Raw genomic sequence first — 17534 nt, 5'->3', positions numbered from 1 at the left:
CATGACCTGAGCCAAAGGCAGTCGTATTATTAGATTTTCTGATAATGATCTTACATACTAATATTTGGAATGGAGTCTTCTGGGTCTTTGGTTTTTTATTCTTTTTATCTGGATTATATTTGCTAAATTTTATTTAGAAATTTTACATTGATATTCAGAAGTGAGGTTGGTTTATTTTCTTTTTTCTATGCCATTTTTGTTGGGCTTGGTGTCAGTGTTATTCTAAATTTTAAAAAAAGAATGTGAAAGAATTTCTTTCTTCTTTCTCTGGACTACTCTAAATAGAATTTTTAAAGGCTTGGGAGATTTCACTTGCAAATTATCTGGATGTGGCTTTTTTGGAGAGGTAGTCCTTGGGCTATTTTAAAAAATCCTATACTTACTGGTCTAAGTTTCCTATCCTTTTTGGTGTCCATTTTGGTAATTTACATATTCCTAGAAAATCATCTATTTTATCCAGATTTTCAAACTTATTTATGGAGAGAAGTAGAAAGCACTCATATTTATAATTTTCTGTAGTTGTAGTTGTTTATAAGTGAAATATTGGAAACAATCCCAAATGTCTGTCAATAGGAGATTGGTTAAATAAATCATGGCATATACATGAAATGGAATATTATGTAGCCCATAAAAATACATTGGAAAATAATTTTTATTGACATAGGTTAGCCTTAACAGTATATTACTGAGTTATCAACTATATGAATAACATGACATGAATTTTGAAAAAGCTCATATGCACATATATGCTTACAAAAGTTTAGAAGGTGATACATCAAAATATGTTTACCAGTGGTAACTTCCACTGGGGGGGATCCTGGATGACTTTCACATTTGGTATTCTTTCTGTACTGAAAGAATTTTAAACGCATTAGACAAAGTAACAAAGCTGTTTCCATTTTGGAAAAAAGGAAACAGTTTTCACTGAATTTACTGCATAGCTAGGAAATCTCAGTGATGTGCTTGGCTAAGTTAATTCTTGTGCTGTTCTGATTTGCGATTCAGGCTCTAAACACATTTTAATAGTTAATTATCATCCTGGGGGTTAAGAAATTCTAAAAGTACATTTTAGTTCTCACATTATCTTTCAGTGGATCAATTAAAATGCAGAACTTAGATGAAAATGTGCCATAATGCATATCAAAGAACTCCCTAAGGATTTATATAGGAAAACCCCAATAAAAGAGTTTGTGTGACTTCGAGAACCAGTAGTCATCTGGATTATTGGACTGAGAATGGAGAAAGTTAATTTAGAGGAGAGTACTTGTTACATTCCCCAAAGAACTGTTATTTGGAAGATCTTCACTTCTTTTTTCCCTCCTCTAATAACTGCTCTGTCTGCCTGCTGACACCCTCCTCCTCCTCCCCCACGTCACCACATGGCCACGTCTCAAGGCTGTGTCTGCTCCTCTGAGCATACCCCTTCGTATTTATCCTTCATCATCCTGGGGCTCCAGAAGCCGGGCCACACGCCAGCCGGCATGGTATTTTCAGCCCGGAGGTATAAAGCCACAGGAATTGGGAATTCTGCTAACAACACTAGCAAACTGTGAACTTGGATGTTGCTGAGGAGCAGGTCCTTGGAAAGGGAGCAGCTGTGTGTTACAGACCCAGCTTTGGTGTCCCATTTCACAGACTGCCCTACCAGAGAAGGTGCAGTTGGTGGATCCCGTTGTTTGCCTCCTCCTTGATTCCCGGGTCCCTGGAGGCTGTGCCGCCATGGCCAGGACCCCGTGACATGGGTCCCCATCCGAGCGGGCCTCAGGGTTTCTCCTTTGAGTTGGTTAATGAGGATGGGCCGTGGTTTCTAACGTCTACTAATAGCAGAGCCTGCTTCTCTAAAGGTGGCCAGCGCTTTAAGGTTGACAAGGTTTTCTGTAGACATTGTCTCATCTGATCTTTTGAAATGCCTTCTGAGGTGGTTAATAGGTTGTTTCTCATTTCACGTATATTCTATTTACAACGAATAGTGGGTATTATTTCCCATTAAGAACCAGAGAGAGGAGGTGACTTACCTCGTGTCACCAGTTTATGTATCAAGATGAGGACCCAAAGCACTTTCTAGAAGGCAGATTCCATATGGAAGCAACCCTTGTGAGTGCTGGAGGTGGGAGGCGCCAAGGAAAAGCTGGAGGGCCTGGGAGGACACAGTTACAGGGTTACACAGCATGGTCCGGGACCCACCCCGAAGAATATGTATTATTGTGGAGTCAACTCTTCACCTTTTGAGGTTCTCGCAGTAGAGCTCCATCTCATCCCTGCCAAGTTGAGCATGTTTGAAGAAGTTTTGACATAAGTTGGAACACAAATTAGGGCATTCAGGTGAGGGGCGGCGGACAAGGTTTGTTGCACTGCTGTCTCGGAATTTTCAGTCGGGCTGTGGAGAAGATTCACATCGAGAGCTGGCAGGAGAGATTGACGCGTGGTGCCTGCCGGGGGTGAGGGTGGACACAGTGGCAGCCCACATACCTTGTGTTTATCTTTTGTGTTCCGGGCACTCATTCGAAGCAGATTTTTGGGCACCTCACCACATACCGATCTTTTAAAACATGTAGGAAAACTGCATTGATTTCCTGGCTGCATGCAACAGATCTCTTGCGTTATCCTTTTGTCGAGTAAATGCCATTAAAATATGTCACTTACAAATGGTTGGAGTCACTGGCATGTGTAGGATGAACGATGACCCTAGTTAGAAGACTGCTGTGGGGTGGGGAAGCGGGAGCCTTAGAATCAGAAAGACTTGTGTGAGTTTTGGCTGCACCACTTGGGAGTTCCGGAACCAGCCCTAACCTTCTCTCAACTCCAGTTTCCTTCTGCAGAAGGGGATAAGACTGTTTCCATCCTGACAATTTAATGAGATAATGATAGAAAGCACGTGGTGCTGTGCTTGTTGCAAAGTAGCTGCCTGATGTGTATTCACCCATCATGATAAGAGGGTCATAATCTAGCGGGGAGTGTAGGTAGTGTCTCTCTAACAAAAATATAAGATCTTTGTGAAACCTCCCACCATAGAAGGGGAAGGTCTAAAATTCTCCAGCTTTCACGTTACCTCATTTATTAGTTTTCAATCCAAGTATTCTGCTTACCAGTAGAGCATTAAAATGAAGAGTTTTAATGTTATTTTTTAGAAAAGAAGATTCATGTGCCAAAGCGTCAACAACCATTATCACCTCTACAAATGGAAGATCCTTATAAGAGATTACACTGATAAACACTTTTTTTCTTTCCAGCTCTCATGCTTTCACCTAGTCTGTCACCCCTACAGTTTCCGAAGTCTTCAGATTCTAGCTGTTTTCATAATAGATGCTGTTTGTTGGCAATAAGTGTTGTTACGTGAAATGGAATTTTTTTCTTCTTCCAAGTGAGCTTTCTTCTGTGAATATGATCTGAAGGAAATGTATTGTTTGTCGAGGCTAAAGTTCATGGAAGACTTGAGGATACAAAATACATCAAAAAGTTATGATTACTATTTTTTTTCTATTGCCTTCAGGGTGAGTGGACTTTTTGGTACTAATGAGCTCATTAGCTTAGTTACCACAGTTAATAAGCTATCCTTGAGAACATGCTTCATGGCATGGTACAACCCTCCCATCTTCCTCTGATGATCGTAATAAGATTTTCTAACTGCAAGTTGCCACATACTGAGATGCTAGATTCCAACCCCCCACATTGATGATATATGGAATTCAGTGTTCAGATGATCCTGGAATGAGGCTCTAACTACATGTGGCCAAATTACGAGCGTGGCATAAAGTACGTGAAGCTTTGTCATAAGGTTACATTTTTCAGCCCCATTCCTTAGGCCGTATTTCTTATACACATCACAAGGATTAATGTTCGTAATAATGTTAATAACTCACATGACTGCAGGGGATAGTCTAAAAATATGGGATGTAGGTGTATCCCATGGAGAACTTACCATTAAGGGGGGAAAAGGACATTTTTCCAAGTGAAGCAAATGAAGAAAATATAGGTGTAAGTGCTGAATTATCTGATCCAGGACATGAGTATAGTGGAGACTCTGGTGTTGATCTGCCTAGATCATTTGGACCCTTACAACCTGCCCCATCCCGCTTTGATTCTAAGGCACAACAGAGACATTTCTGTTACTGTTGTGTAAATGAAAGCTGACTTTAATATGATTTTCTTCGGTTTTCATACTCATTTCTGCTCCTCTGCCAGAGCTTTCCAGCTCATAGTTTATTTCTCTGGGAAGACTTTTCCTGAGTCAACATCAGCATGTGGAGTAGGTCTGTCATTCATTCCCCTGGCAGTTGGCAAAACGTCTGCCTCAATTTATGGACATTATTGGTCTTTTTTTTTCTTTTTCTTTCTCAGCTTGGTATTTATTGCTCTCTAAAACAGTCCTAGATGAAGCCTTCTGTGACTATGTTATTTCTGAAATCAATCACATTATTGTGCTGATGTTTCTCAGGAGAAGTAGCCAATGGGGATGGCACGGTGACACAGCCAGTTGTTGATTAGATGCCATAAATTGCCTATGCCTTTCATCAAACAAATTTCCTTCTGGAATATTTTCTTGGGCTGAATAGTAAAGCCTGTAGTGTGGATAAACATTTTTACCTTCAAGATATGAAACAGAGTTACAGTATGAATGTGGTCCTTGAAACTCGCACAGCACATTTCCCCCCCCCCCCCCCCCCCCCCCCCCCCCCCCCGGGAGACCTGTTTTGAAGTTGATTATTTGAATAAAATCACAGATAGTAGGATGGTAAGGAAAAATTCCCCGCCATGGGGGCACCTGGGTGGCTTAGACGGTTAAGCATCCGACTCTTGGTTTCTGCTCAGGTCGTGCTCCCCAGGACGTGAGCTCCAGCTCCCCATTGGGCTCCATGCTCTGCGGGGAGTCTGCTTGGGGGTTCTCTCCCTCTGCCCCTTCCCCCACTTGTGTGCTTGCCCTCTCTCTCTCAAATAAATAAATAAATCTTATAAATCTTAAAAAAATCCCAGCTGTGTTCATAATTAGTTGACTGTATTGCTGATACGTATCCAAACGTTGTTCCTTCATGATAAAATTAGCCAGAGAAATGTGTGCTTAAATGAACACCCCGAATGCATATGTAATGCAAATTTGTGCTCCTTATTTTTTTCTTTCCTTTGGTTATAAACTCTTTTAAAAGGGCTTATTTCCTTGTGATCGTGAGAACTTTGGGCATTTCGTGTAGAACCATATTTTTATTACCACCTATTGCAGCCTCCGTTGGATTGATTTTGGAGTATTTTTTAATAGTAGTCACCTGCTTCCTTGGGTACCCTTTGGTCTGAGTAGAAGTGGCAGTGGTTGCCATCTCTCTTAAGCATGATGGGAATATCTGTGACAGGGCCATGTGCCAGGCCAGACCCAGGCCAGACCCCCATGTTATGGGTTTAAACGTCAGTACTAAGAAGGCTTCAGGGTATCACACAGATGTAGGGTTAAGTCTTGTTTCCAGCAGCTATCTTGCTCTGGGAAAGCTGTGGGAGACAAGATTCAGAAGAGGGAGTTGTTAAAGAACTCTTCCATACTGATTTGAATGCTCCTTTATGTGACCTTTTCTCCTGAGGTTTTAGCTAACTTCTAAGCTCAGTCCTAATCAGGGCCTAGACTGAACCCCTTTATGGTGAGGCTCCCCAGATTTAATGGACCTGGACTTTGGGGTCATATATCCCATGGCTTGAGTACTGGCTCTATCTTTTACTAGTGGTGTGACTTTTGAACGTGACTTAAGCTCTTAGGAGCTCTTAGGGACTCTTAAGCTCCATATTCATATCTATAAACTGCGTGAGAAAAAAAAATCTACTTTGCAAGGTTTTCTTTGACGAATAAATAAGATAGTATGTATCTAATAGACTTATGTTTAACAGGACTTTGATGAATGCTATTATGATTAAAATGATTGAGGTTTGAACAACATTCCCAGAATTCCCTGGTACAAAAGTGATATTAGTTTTTGTGAGTCTTTTACTCCTCTTTCATCTACTTGGTATTTGGTAGGTGTGAGTTACTTCTGTTGGATAACAAATGTAATGTATACCTGTCTTATTATTTATACTTACAATTTACTGATGCCTCTTTCCTTCCTCAGGGGCCGTTATTCATATCAAAGTTACATTTATTACATCTCGAACAATGATAAAGTAGTAGCAAGCTATCAGTGAACAATTATTTATTGAGTATTTACTATGCAAAACGTATTATTTTAAGTAGGCATTGTGGGGGTGCAGGAGATGATCAAATAAAGATTCTGTCCTTTACAAACTGGCCATATATTTGGGAAGACATAATGTATTCATAGAAAGACATTAAACCCTCAAGCATGTGATGATAAATGGTAGCTATTCATCCCAGTATTTAATTTAGGTTCTAAGCTGAGTGTGTGCATAAAAATCAAACTTGGAACCTTGTAGAAATGTGGATGCCAAGAACCCAACTCAGTACTACTGATTCGGAAGAATTATCTCTGGGTAAGGGGAGAGGCTGTGAGCCACCAGCATGGGTGTTTTTTCCAAGTTCCCTAGGCAATTCAGATGTACAGCTGCCGTTTAGAACCGTGTGTTTAATCCAAGCCATGCTAGAATCCTGTCTGTCTCTCACCAAGGAACTATCCAACTTGAGTAGCTATGATATGGGAACTCACAGAGTCATGGTTGCCCACTACTGGGCAACTCCCTGAGTCTCTGAACCGTAGTCCCTAGAGACCAAGTTACTGATCTCTCATCAACTCCCAAATTAATATTTTTGGTATTAATTTAAAAAAATCTTATATTTTTACACGCCTTCCATTATTCTTGGTCAAGTCCGAGGATGGAAGCCAATTTAGGTATCTTCTGTACTCTTACGCCTTTAGAATCTGTGCTTCTCCCTTAATCCAGTGATCTATCACTGGGTCCCTTCCGAAACCTCTCCAGTGTGCTGTTTAGAATTCCAGCTTCAAGGTCCATAAGCCTACATAAACCTACACCCTCAATCTCTTCACTGCTGTTCCATTTCCTGCTATAACTGAACCCTGGCTTTAACTAGAAGATATTTTAGATGTCAGCAATGACTGGGCAGCCTTATGAAACATTAACCACCTATTCAGTTGGTTGCCCAGGTACACACAAATAGACTCATGTCTTGCAGTGTTTTGGGCCTGTTGATAATCTCTAAAGGTTTGATGTTGGGAAAAACATGATGAGATAGCCCTTGTGTCTGGTAAACACATATGAAAAGGGAATAAGTCCCTGTGAGCAAATATGGGACTTGCGAGGTGGGCAGGGTTGGAGGATTTATGAAATGACCACCTGGTTCTGGTCTCGTAACTGCTCATGATGTGAATCTGCACTGACCAGAAACTAACTCTTCTTTTAAAATCTCAGAGCCGAGGCGCCTGCGTAGCTCAGTTGGTTAAGCGTCTGCCTTCAGCTCAGGTCATGATCTCAGGGTCCTGGGATCAAGCCCCACATTGGGCTCCCTGCTCAGTGGAGAGCCTGCTTCTCCCTCCCCCTCTGCTGCTTCCCCTGCTTGTGCTCTCTCTCTGTCAAATAAATCAATAAAAATCTTAAAAAAAAAAAAAAGCTCAGAGCCGGGTAGGTTGAGCTGTTGTATTGATGTTCTCATGAGAACGTCGATGACAACGGATGAAAGCCGGCTCTGGGAGGCCTCCCTCAGGGAAAGAACTCTGGGGATCTGCAACAGACCAAGCATTCATAGTGGGATGGAGGCATGTGCAGTTCCATTAAATCCACCAGTTCTTTATCAGAAGCTCATTTAAGAGAAGCTACCTGTTTCTAAGGCCAAGAATGGTTGATGGGGAGTTGGGAACAGATCATACCATTTTCTCTATCTTGAGTTCTTTATCTCAATAAATGCACTTACATTTTATTTTTTTAAAAAGATTTATTTATTTATTTGAGAGAGGGAGAGAGAGAGCACAAGCAGGAGGGGCAGAGGGAGAGAGGGAAGGAGAAACTCAAGCAGACTCCATGCTGAGCACAGAGCCCAACACAGGGCTTGATCTCAAGACCCTGAGATCAGGACCTGAGCTGAAACCAAGAGTCAGATGCTTAATGTACTGTGCCACCCAGACACCTCACACTTATATTTTAAAAGCCTGCATGTCAAGAGTGCCTGATTTTCTTGGCTTTCTACAGATTGGGGAGAAAACTAAAAATCAGAATGAATACCAGAAGTTATATATATTTTTTTCTTTGTATTTGGGTATAACTGGGACTCTTGGCTACATTTGGAATGATTATGGCCCCCTTATTTTAGATTTATTATGTGTTCTTGAATAAAATTGTATCTACGAACTCCCCACGACCGCATGAGGAATTTGACATGTTTGTTTCTTCCCTTTGCCTCATTGCTGAGTTTTTGAAATAATTTGGAATTTTATTTTCAAATTATTCATTTTTTTTACAGTGTTCAACTTTTTGTTATAGAATCCTTTACTACTAGTTGTATCAAGCTCTCCAGTCACATTTAAATGATTATGGAGACTTAACCTGCACATCATGCTGATTTCATTGCTTGCTAGTGTTTCTTCTAAAACCTGTCCTCTACTTTTCTTAGGATATTTATTCTGGTTCTTCTGTGTTGTTGTTATTGGGCTGGAGTTTGTTTTGTTTTGTTTTTTTTTTCAGAAAAGATAAACATGAATTTTAAAAAATTGCAAAATATCTGAAGATGACTTTCTTTTGCTCTTACATGAGGTAGAGTTTGGCTGAGTCTGAAATGGTAGCATCATAATCCATTTCCTTCAGCTACTTCTGTAAATATTCTACTGTGTTCTAGTGTCAGAGTTGCTGAGAAGAAATTTCATATCAATTTTATAATTCTTGGCTTGTCTCCCTCTATGCAGCTGATTTTTTCTTTTATAGAAACATAAAGTGAATCTTTAGACTGTATATACTTTCCCTATTAATTTGCTTTAAAACGTTCAAAGTTTTTTTTTTTTTTTTTAAGGTTTTATTTGTCAGAAAGAGGGTACAAGCAGGGGGAGGGGCAGAGGGAGAGGGAGAAGCAGGCTCCTGCTGAGCAGGGAGCCCGATGCGGGACTTGATCTCAGGACCCTGGGATCACAACCCGAGCCTAAGGCAGCCGCTTAACCGACTGAGCCACCCAGGCGTCCCAAAAAGTTCAAAGATTTTGTATCTATTTCATTTAATAATCCGTTGGGAACAAAACTGTAATTGCGTTATCATCTACTTATTAGGAGTTTGTGATCTCATGATACATAGGAAAAGGCACCTGAAAATCTTAATATTTAAAAGGACCCCAGAATGGATTATTTCATTGACCAAGGAATTCTCCATAATGTAAATCGTCTTATAATTGGAATATTTTCTGTGTGTACACGTTTGTGAGTTTCACTGAAGTCAGGCATGTCTATCTTCTCTCCTTCCGAACAGTCTTCTATATCTGCAACTGGATTATTTGATGGGGTTCATGTTTTCTCTTTTCCTATATGAGGGGACTCTAGCATGACTAAATGTTTTTTCCTAAAATGTGGACTATAGGGATAGAAGTTGGGCGTCATAACTAGTGCTGTGCTTCCTCCCCTTGCAGAGATCAAGTGCGGCCATCCTCCGCAGGTGCGGCATGCACTGCTGGTGGGGAATCACAGCTCCAGCCCCGGCAGTGTGGCTCACTATGTCTGTCAGGAGGGCTTTGAGAGCCCTGGAGGAAAGATCACTTCTGTTTGCACGGAGAAAGGCACTTGGAGAGAAAGTACTTTGACATGCACAGGTAAGGACTCTGTTCGGTGGGGCTTTTTTTTTTTCCTGGAAGCAAACAGCCAGCAGGAGCCTGGGACCTCCAGCCGACCCGTCGCTCCCTGTGCACTGTGCCTGGCTCTGCCATTTACCTGAGGGGGCACCTGGCTTTAGGTGTGTCAGCTGAACCCCAGAGATTTAGAGGGTGGATTGGGAAAATAAGTTGCGTAGAAAATCTCGTGCATCCGTCTTTTGCAACTCACCTTAAATCACAGTGATTCCTGTCTCCTCTGCTTGGCTGGCTGAGAAGTGTTTCTCCAGGAATCATTTTTCTCAGGGGGGCATACTGAAAAGTCCTAACTTAGCCCACGTTGGCAGCTTTTCAGAAAAAAGGTGGTGTAATGGGTAAAGAGGTTTTTAATGTTTATTTAAAATTTTTTTTTTTTTTTTTTAAAGATCCTACCTATTTGACAGAGAGAGACACAGCGAGAGAGGGAACACAAGCAGGGGGAGTGGGAGAGGGAGAAGCAGGCTTCCCACTGAGCAGGGAGCCCGATGTGGGGCTCGATCCCAGGACCCTGGGATCATGACCCGAGCTGAAGGCAGACGCTTAACGACTAAGCCACCCAGACGCCCCTATTTAAAAATTTTTAATTGTGGTCAAACACACGCAGCATAAAATTTACCACCTTAACCATTTTTAAGTATTAAGTATATTCACACTGTTGTGCAACCCATCTCCAGACCCTTTTCATGTTGCAAAACTGAAACTCAGTACCTATTAAACAGTAACACCCCACTTCCTGCTCCCCACAGCACCACCATTTTACTTTCTGTTTCTGTGGATTTGACTAATTTAGATACCTCATATAAGTCTCTTTGAGACCCTGCTTTCAGTTCTTTTGGGGATATACTCCGAAATGGAATTACTGGTGAAAAGGGCTTCTGAGACAACAGTTCAAAGTCTAGCGGTGTCATATATGGGCTGTGTGTCATCAGGAAAGGCATTATTTGCTCAGATACTCAGTTTCTTCATCTGTAAAAGGGGGAAAGTAAAGTCTGCTTTTCCTATTTCTAAGAGTTATTGAGAGGGAATCAAATGAGATCATCTGTGGGGAACATTTTGAAAAGTTTAAAGCACTGTGTACACGTTAGGTCTTCTACTGAAATTATTGTATGCGCTTCCGCATTCTTTAGTTCACAGCACTGCCTCCAAGTGACAAGGTGGGAGAAGGCAGTGACTCTATTTGTGATGGTTGGACAGGGGGTGTGACAAATGGTTGTTACACAGTGTTGAATGGCTCTGGGAATGTGTTTCTTTCTTTCTTTTTTTTTTTTTTTTTAAGGATTTTATTTATTTATTTGACAGAGGGAGACACGGCGAGAGAGGGAACACAAGCAGGGGGAGTGGGAGAGGGAGAAGCAGGCTTCCCGTCGAGCAGAGAGCCCGATGCGGGGCTCAATCCCAGGACCCTGGGATCATGACCTGAGCCGAAGGCAGACGCTTAACGACTGAGCCACCCAGGCGCCCCTGGGAATGATGTGTTTCTAGATGTTGGCTCTAACGACAGATCTATGAAGAGTGAAATCTCAAGGGAGCTTTGGTCTGGGTCTCCGGTTTGACTTGCCGCTGAATTGTTGTAGCATGTCTTGGGTTTTGCTGGTCAGAGTTTTCCATAGGGAAGTCTAGCCAGAGCAAGCAAAACATGGGGACTGCTGGTGATTATTTGTCCATAGAGCAATGGTTCCTAACCATTTGGGGCATAGGAATTTGGTGAAATCTATCAAATTGATTTAATAGATATCTATTTAGCATACGCTAGGGGTGAGGTACTTTGCTAGACACTACCTTCTTGGAAGTCATTGGACAACAGGGTAAAGCAACTTTCCTCCAAAGAAATGCACGTACACACGTACATACAAGGTTTTACAAATTCGGGATGTTCACGGACTTCCGTGGACTAGACGAAGACTTCGGCGCTCCTGCTGGAGCCATCCGTGCCGTGCGGTTCCCACGTCGGGTCATCTCCGCCATAAATGGAAGAGGATGGAGGCAAGAGACTGCAAGCCTAGAAAACGAAGAAGGGTAGACTTGGATGGGAGCCCAGAGATCTGGTTCAGCCTGTTCTTAGAGAGTTCTCGTTGACTCACCCTACCTGCACGGAGAAGCAAGGGCAGTCCTGTAACTAACAGCAAGGACTCCAGAGTCCCAGTCTCATTAGGGAAATTGAGAAGTGCTAATGCCATATTGGACCATCCCCCCGTCCCCCCCCCCCCGTTAGTGTATCTCTAATAGCACTTTAAGAATTATTTGGAGGCAGTGAGGCGTCTGTCTCACGGGATGCCGAATTAAACATTTGGGGCAATGTTCCTGGCCCTGAGATACCTGTGGAGTCCCTTGATGAGACAGCTGGGCATAGCTTCTGGACCCTCAGCCATTTGCCTCATTGCTCAGGCTGTTTTGCTTCCGTTCAGAATTCAGTGGGGGTACAGGGATTAGTCCCTACAGGAAAAACCAGTGGATCCGCATGGGGCACAGTAAGCTATTAATTAGCTGATGCTTGTAGAGCACTTTGAAGAACAAACATGTTATGTAACTGCTAATTATAATTACCGTCCTCAGCCTGCCACCTTTCACACAGTCTGGCTCCAGCTGCAGCTGTTTCCTTGGGTTTATGCAAGCTTTGATTTAAGGAGAGAAAAGGCATTTTTCCCTGAGAGCTGCGATCTTTCTGGGAGGAGGCCTCTGTGCCCTCAATCAAGATTGGCAGCTAAATTAAATTTCCGCAGATAAAGGGGGTGATTTACATGCTGATTAATTCACGGTGCAGCGCGCACGATCTTGGTGGGTAGGTAGGGGAGAGGCTTCTGGAAATGTAGTGAGAGATGCTGATTACCGTGGCTCTTGCCCAGCTGAACCCCCTTCTGCCTTCTTTTCCCTGTTTTCCACTCATTTCTGCACACCTCTCCTGGACCAACTCCCTCCGTGTTTTGCCTGCTTCGACGTCCACGTCTGGATTTTCCTCCCACCGTCTGCTTTTCTGCCTAACCTCTGAATGCCTTCTACCTCTGCTCGCTGTTTCCATTCTGTTTACCCCCTCTCTTTATACTTCACTGTTTAGTTCCAAATTGGGTGGAATAATTTATCTTCACTTTACCTGGATTGTTTTTAGTTGAACTTATTTTCGGAGGCCCTGTTTCTTTGGATTAGCAGCATGGATCTGTGTATGTTTTTAATGGGGTGTGAACGCTGGCAAGGTGGTGGGACTTCTTTTTTTTTTTTTTCCTTTTTTTCTTTAAGGCCAGTTTGGACTGGAACCTCCAGACAGCTGAGAATTAGGCAACCATTTTAAAATGTGTCTGGAAAAACCCCAGGTGGAAGCTTGATGTTTAGTGGGTTGGTTTACCTCAAGATCAAAGAGGCTGATTCATTCTTGATAAGACTGTCGCTGGCTTTCCTTCTGCTCAGGCCATTTGGCTTTTCATGTTTAGAATCTGAGTTAATAATTATAAGGTTGACGCTCACTCTTGCCACGCTCTTAGAAGGGTAACATTGCTATTGAAACACAGACTGTTTATGGGCTGGGATCTGTTCTGAGCCCCCTAACCCGATTCAGGCCCCGAGTCCAAATGCCTCCAGGCGTCCTCTTAGCCTCTGCCCCTCGGTTTTGTTGCTGATCTTCCTTTTCAGCCTAGTGAGTGCTCACTTGCAGCAATAACACAGTTCAGATGGAAAACAAAGGTCAGCTGGAATAAATGGACACATCGATATAAATAGCCCCGTGGCTGGGATGTGTTTGAATATGTGTATAATGTTTGGACTGTCAAGCACGATAGCTACTGTTGGCTGTGTGCCAACTTACATGCCCAGGGCTCTGCTAGGGGTCTGCATGCCTGGTTTCGCTTTGTCCTCAGAGAGACACTGTAAAGTAAGTATTGTTATTTTTCATTTCATAGGTGAGTTATCTGAGACTCATAGAAGTTAGGCAACTTTCACAGGGTCCTTCAGTAACTAGTAAATGGCAGAGACAGGACTTGAACTTTGGTCAGGATGCTTGGGAAGCCCACGATCTCGCTCTCTCCTACCAGTGTTTCCCAAGCTTGAGTCATTTGTATACCACCCTGATGATGTTTGCCATAACAAAAGTATTATTTTTTTAAATAAGTTTCTTTAAAAACCTTATATTTAAAATTTCAAATCATAATTTAAATTTATTGATCAAAGACACTTTGTGTAGTATATGTGATATTATGAGTTGGATGAACTACGTGTATTTTTTTCTAATATACACAAAAGTCAGTACAAGCAAACATATATAAATTTATTCATGTGCTGCAAAAAGTCATCCTTAGGTGTATAATGCATTTTAGGAAAGCACTCCTCTAAGTCTTGTTACTTCTACCTATTGTATGTGACTCTAAAGACTTAAAAACAGGAAAGGAAATATAGCAGAACTCTTACAGCCAAGCATGCACTTATTCAAATAGTCACTTTGATTTCAGTGATGCTGCCATTATCAAAATGTATCTGTTTTGTAATCTGTGTTTGGAAATTGCCTTTGGAAGTAGTTTGTGAGTCATATTAGAAGATCAGTCATTTAACTTTTGAAATCAGATACTGTTTGACTAGAAATGACACTGAGCTTGACCATCTCCTTGGGTCACCTGAACTTACTCTCAATGATCTTTTACTGTTTCCAAAAATAGAGAAAAAGGATATAAAATTGGAAACCAAGAGAGTCTGCTGAATCAGTCCCTGTCCACAGTGGGACTCCTGAGAGTATGTCCACTGCCTCTGTCCCCTCCCTCCCTACTTCTCTTCCCAGCCAACAGTCAGGCACCCAGAGCCTTCAGTCCACTGTAGCTCTCTCACTAAGGTCCCTAGGGACCACCTGTCAAATTCCTGTTCTAGTTTCAATCCTCAGTCCTCTTAACCTTTCCACAACATTGAGTATTGTTGATCACCTAACCATACCTTCGTCCATCCATTCAGTCAGTCAACCAAATAAATATAAAAAAAAAAAATCTAAGGTACTCTCTTAGGTTCTGGGGATAGAGAGATAAACCTGGTCTTTGCTATCATAGAGCTTACATTCAGGAGAGACAGACGCTGAATAACCAATTACAAAATTATTTAGTTATAAATGTGGTAAGTACTACAGAGAAATGCTGGATGCTAGTAGAATACTAAAATATATACCTATATACATTTCTACACATGCATGCACCACATACAGAATCCAAAGGCAAGCAAAGGTATTCTATTACCCACTGAAGCTTTCCTTCCCCAGATCTAATGGAGAGTTCAATTGGATGGGGGGGGGGGCCCTTTTTTTTTTTTTTTTTAATAAAATCCAGAGAGGCCTAAGTGTCCTCTAACTGGATGAGGCACAGGCCTGCTCTACCTACCTCTTCCTGAAGTCAAACTTCAGATCTCATCATGACACTTTGGGTGCTCTGGGGATCAAGAACCATGTGAGAGAAGAAAGAGGTGGAGGGCGCCTGGGTGGCTCAGTTGGTTAAGCGACTGCCTTCGGCTCAGGTCATGATCCTGGAGTCCCGGGATCGAGTCCCGCATCGGGCTCCCTGCTCAGCGGGGAGTCTGCTTCTCCCTCTGACCCTCCTCCCTCTCATGCTCTCTGTCTCTCATTCTCTCTCTCTCAAATAAATAAATAAAATCTTTAAAAAAAAAAAAAAAAAAATGTTTTTTAAAAAAAAAAAAAAAAAAAAAAGAAAGAGGTGGAGGTTTTCCCTGGTGCTGTGACGACCTGCTCCAGGTCCTTCTTGGGTCAGAGGTGAGGACATTGTGGGGAATTGGTGGGAAGGAAGGGAGATAACTTTGGAGGAAGCAGACACTCCTTCACATCTTCTTTCCTTGGCCTCCAGGCATCCCACCTCCAGCCAGTCTCCTTCCTCTCTGCTACTCTGTGTCCTCTGGTTTCCCCTTGGGTTCCATGTCCGTTGGGCTGCTCTCCGTGTCCTCCCTGGATGTTACCTCACACTTGGCATCAGTGACCATCCGTACGTTGCTGACTTTCAAGATGATTTTTTTTCACCTGGACAGTCTGTAGAGAACTCCTATCTAGCATGTTCTAAACACAGTTCGTTAGTCTTTTTCTCCCAAACCCGGTGTGTTCCCGCCTCTGTTTCTCAGGAGAACAGTACAAGACAATCCATTCAGACTCTCGAGCTCAAAGGCTGGCAGTCAGCCTAGACTCCCAGCTGTTCCTTATCACTCACCTCCTATTGCTTCTCCTTCAGAGTTGTCTTCTGGCTTTAAAACCCGGCCCTGAGGCCACCTCTCCTCCTCTCTGCTGAATAACTGCCACAATGCCCCCAGCTCCTGGCCTTGGAGTCTGACGGTTCTTGTTTTGAATCCTGACTTGACTGCTTACAACCCGCATGACCTTTGGCGGGTTATGTAACTTCTCTAAGCCTCAGGTCTAGAAAATGGACACAATAATATTGAGCTCATGGGCTTATTTTAAATTAAATTAATTTTTAATATTTTGCCCAGTTTTATTGAGAAATAATGACATACATCACTGCATAAGTTTAAGGCACACAGCGTGATGGTCTGACTTTCGTGTATTATGAAATTATTATCATGGAGTTATCTTGAAGATTAAATAAATGATACTTTTAAAGTTCTATACATACTATCAGGTCCATAGTAATAACTCAATAAATGTTTGCTCTTGCTTCTTACGACTGCTCTTCAAATGAGATCTGGTCTTTAAAGAACAGTGGGGCGCCTGGGTGGCTCAGTCGTTAAGCATCTGCCTTCGGCTCAGGTCATGATCCCAGGGTCCTGGGATCGAGCCCCGCATCGGGCTCCCTGCTCCGCGGGAAGCCTGCTTCTCCCTCTCCCACTCCCCCTGCTTGTGTTCCTTCTCTCGCTGTGTCTCTCGCTGTCAAATAAATAAATAAATAAATCTTTAAAAAAAAAAATAAAGATCTATCAGTGTTTGGCGCATTATAATCCCTGGGTAGAGAGTATCCTGTTCTTATGATCTCCAGTTCTACTCCAGTGTCTACTTCGCAAAACACCGGAGTTACCTTTCTAAAGAAAAAAAATGCCGTTGTGTTCCTGCCTTTAGCTACCCATTGCTCATAGGAGTAAGTCTGCACTTCGTATAGCGAGCGGGGTCGTTCCCTGTCTGATCCTGTCTTGCCTCCTTCTCAGCACCCTGAATATGCCACAGCCCTTTACGGTTCCAGGCGTTAGCCCCGCTGTCTGTTTGCTTAGGTGTCTTCCCCGCTCTTCAGCCATTCATCCGTCAAGGTCATGCCCTCCACAAAGCCGGCTTCCCCAGGCCCTCCAGTAAGAGTGGGTGGCTTCTTCAAAAGGAATAAGATCTTGCCATTTGCAACGACGTGGATGGAACTGGAGGGTATTATGCTGAGCGAAATAAGTCAAACAGAGAAAGACATGTATCATATGACCTCACTGATATGAGGAATTCTTAATCTCAGGAAACAAACTGAGGGTTGCTGGAGTGGGGGGTGGGGTGGGAGGGATGGGGTGACTGGGTGATGGACACTGGGGAGGGTATGTGTTCTGGTAAGCGCTGTGAATTGTGCAAGACTGTTGAATCTCAGATCTGTACCTCTGAAACAAATAATGCAATATATGTTAAGAAAGAAAAAAAGAAGAAGAAGAATGTAGCAGGAGGGGAAGAATGAAGGGGGGGAAATCGGAGGGGGAGAAGAACCATGAGAGACGATGGACTCTGAAAAACAAACTGAGGGTTCTAGAGGGGAGGGGGTTGGGAGGATGGGTTAGCCTGGTGATGGGTATTGAGGAGGGCACGTTCTGCGTGGAGCACTGGGTGTTA

General features: G+C 42.7%; 1 protein-coding gene across 1 annotated transcript in view; it reads left to right on the top strand.

Annotated features, from left to right (window-relative positions):
- The window catches only part of SUSD1 (sushi domain containing 1), a 130684-nt gene that overhangs the window by 27471 nt on the left and 85679 nt on the right, over nt 1-17534 (top strand). Inside the window, exon 6 of the mRNA XM_032418985.1 lies at nt 9551-9730. Within this exon, the coding sequence (XP_032274876.1) occupies nt 9551-9730 (180 nt within the window). The remainder of the gene's footprint in view (nt 1-9550; nt 9731-17534) is intronic.

The sequence above is a fragment of the Phoca vitulina genome, unplaced genomic scaffold (genome assembly GCF_004348235.1).
Source record: "Phoca vitulina isolate PV1807 unplaced genomic scaffold, GSC_HSeal_1.0 scaffold21, whole genome shotgun sequence".
Lineage (NCBI taxonomy): Eukaryota > Metazoa > Chordata > Mammalia > Carnivora > Phocidae > Phoca > Phoca vitulina.
Note: the sequence above shows the minus strand (reverse complement) of the source record. Positions and strands in the feature narration are given on the sequence as shown.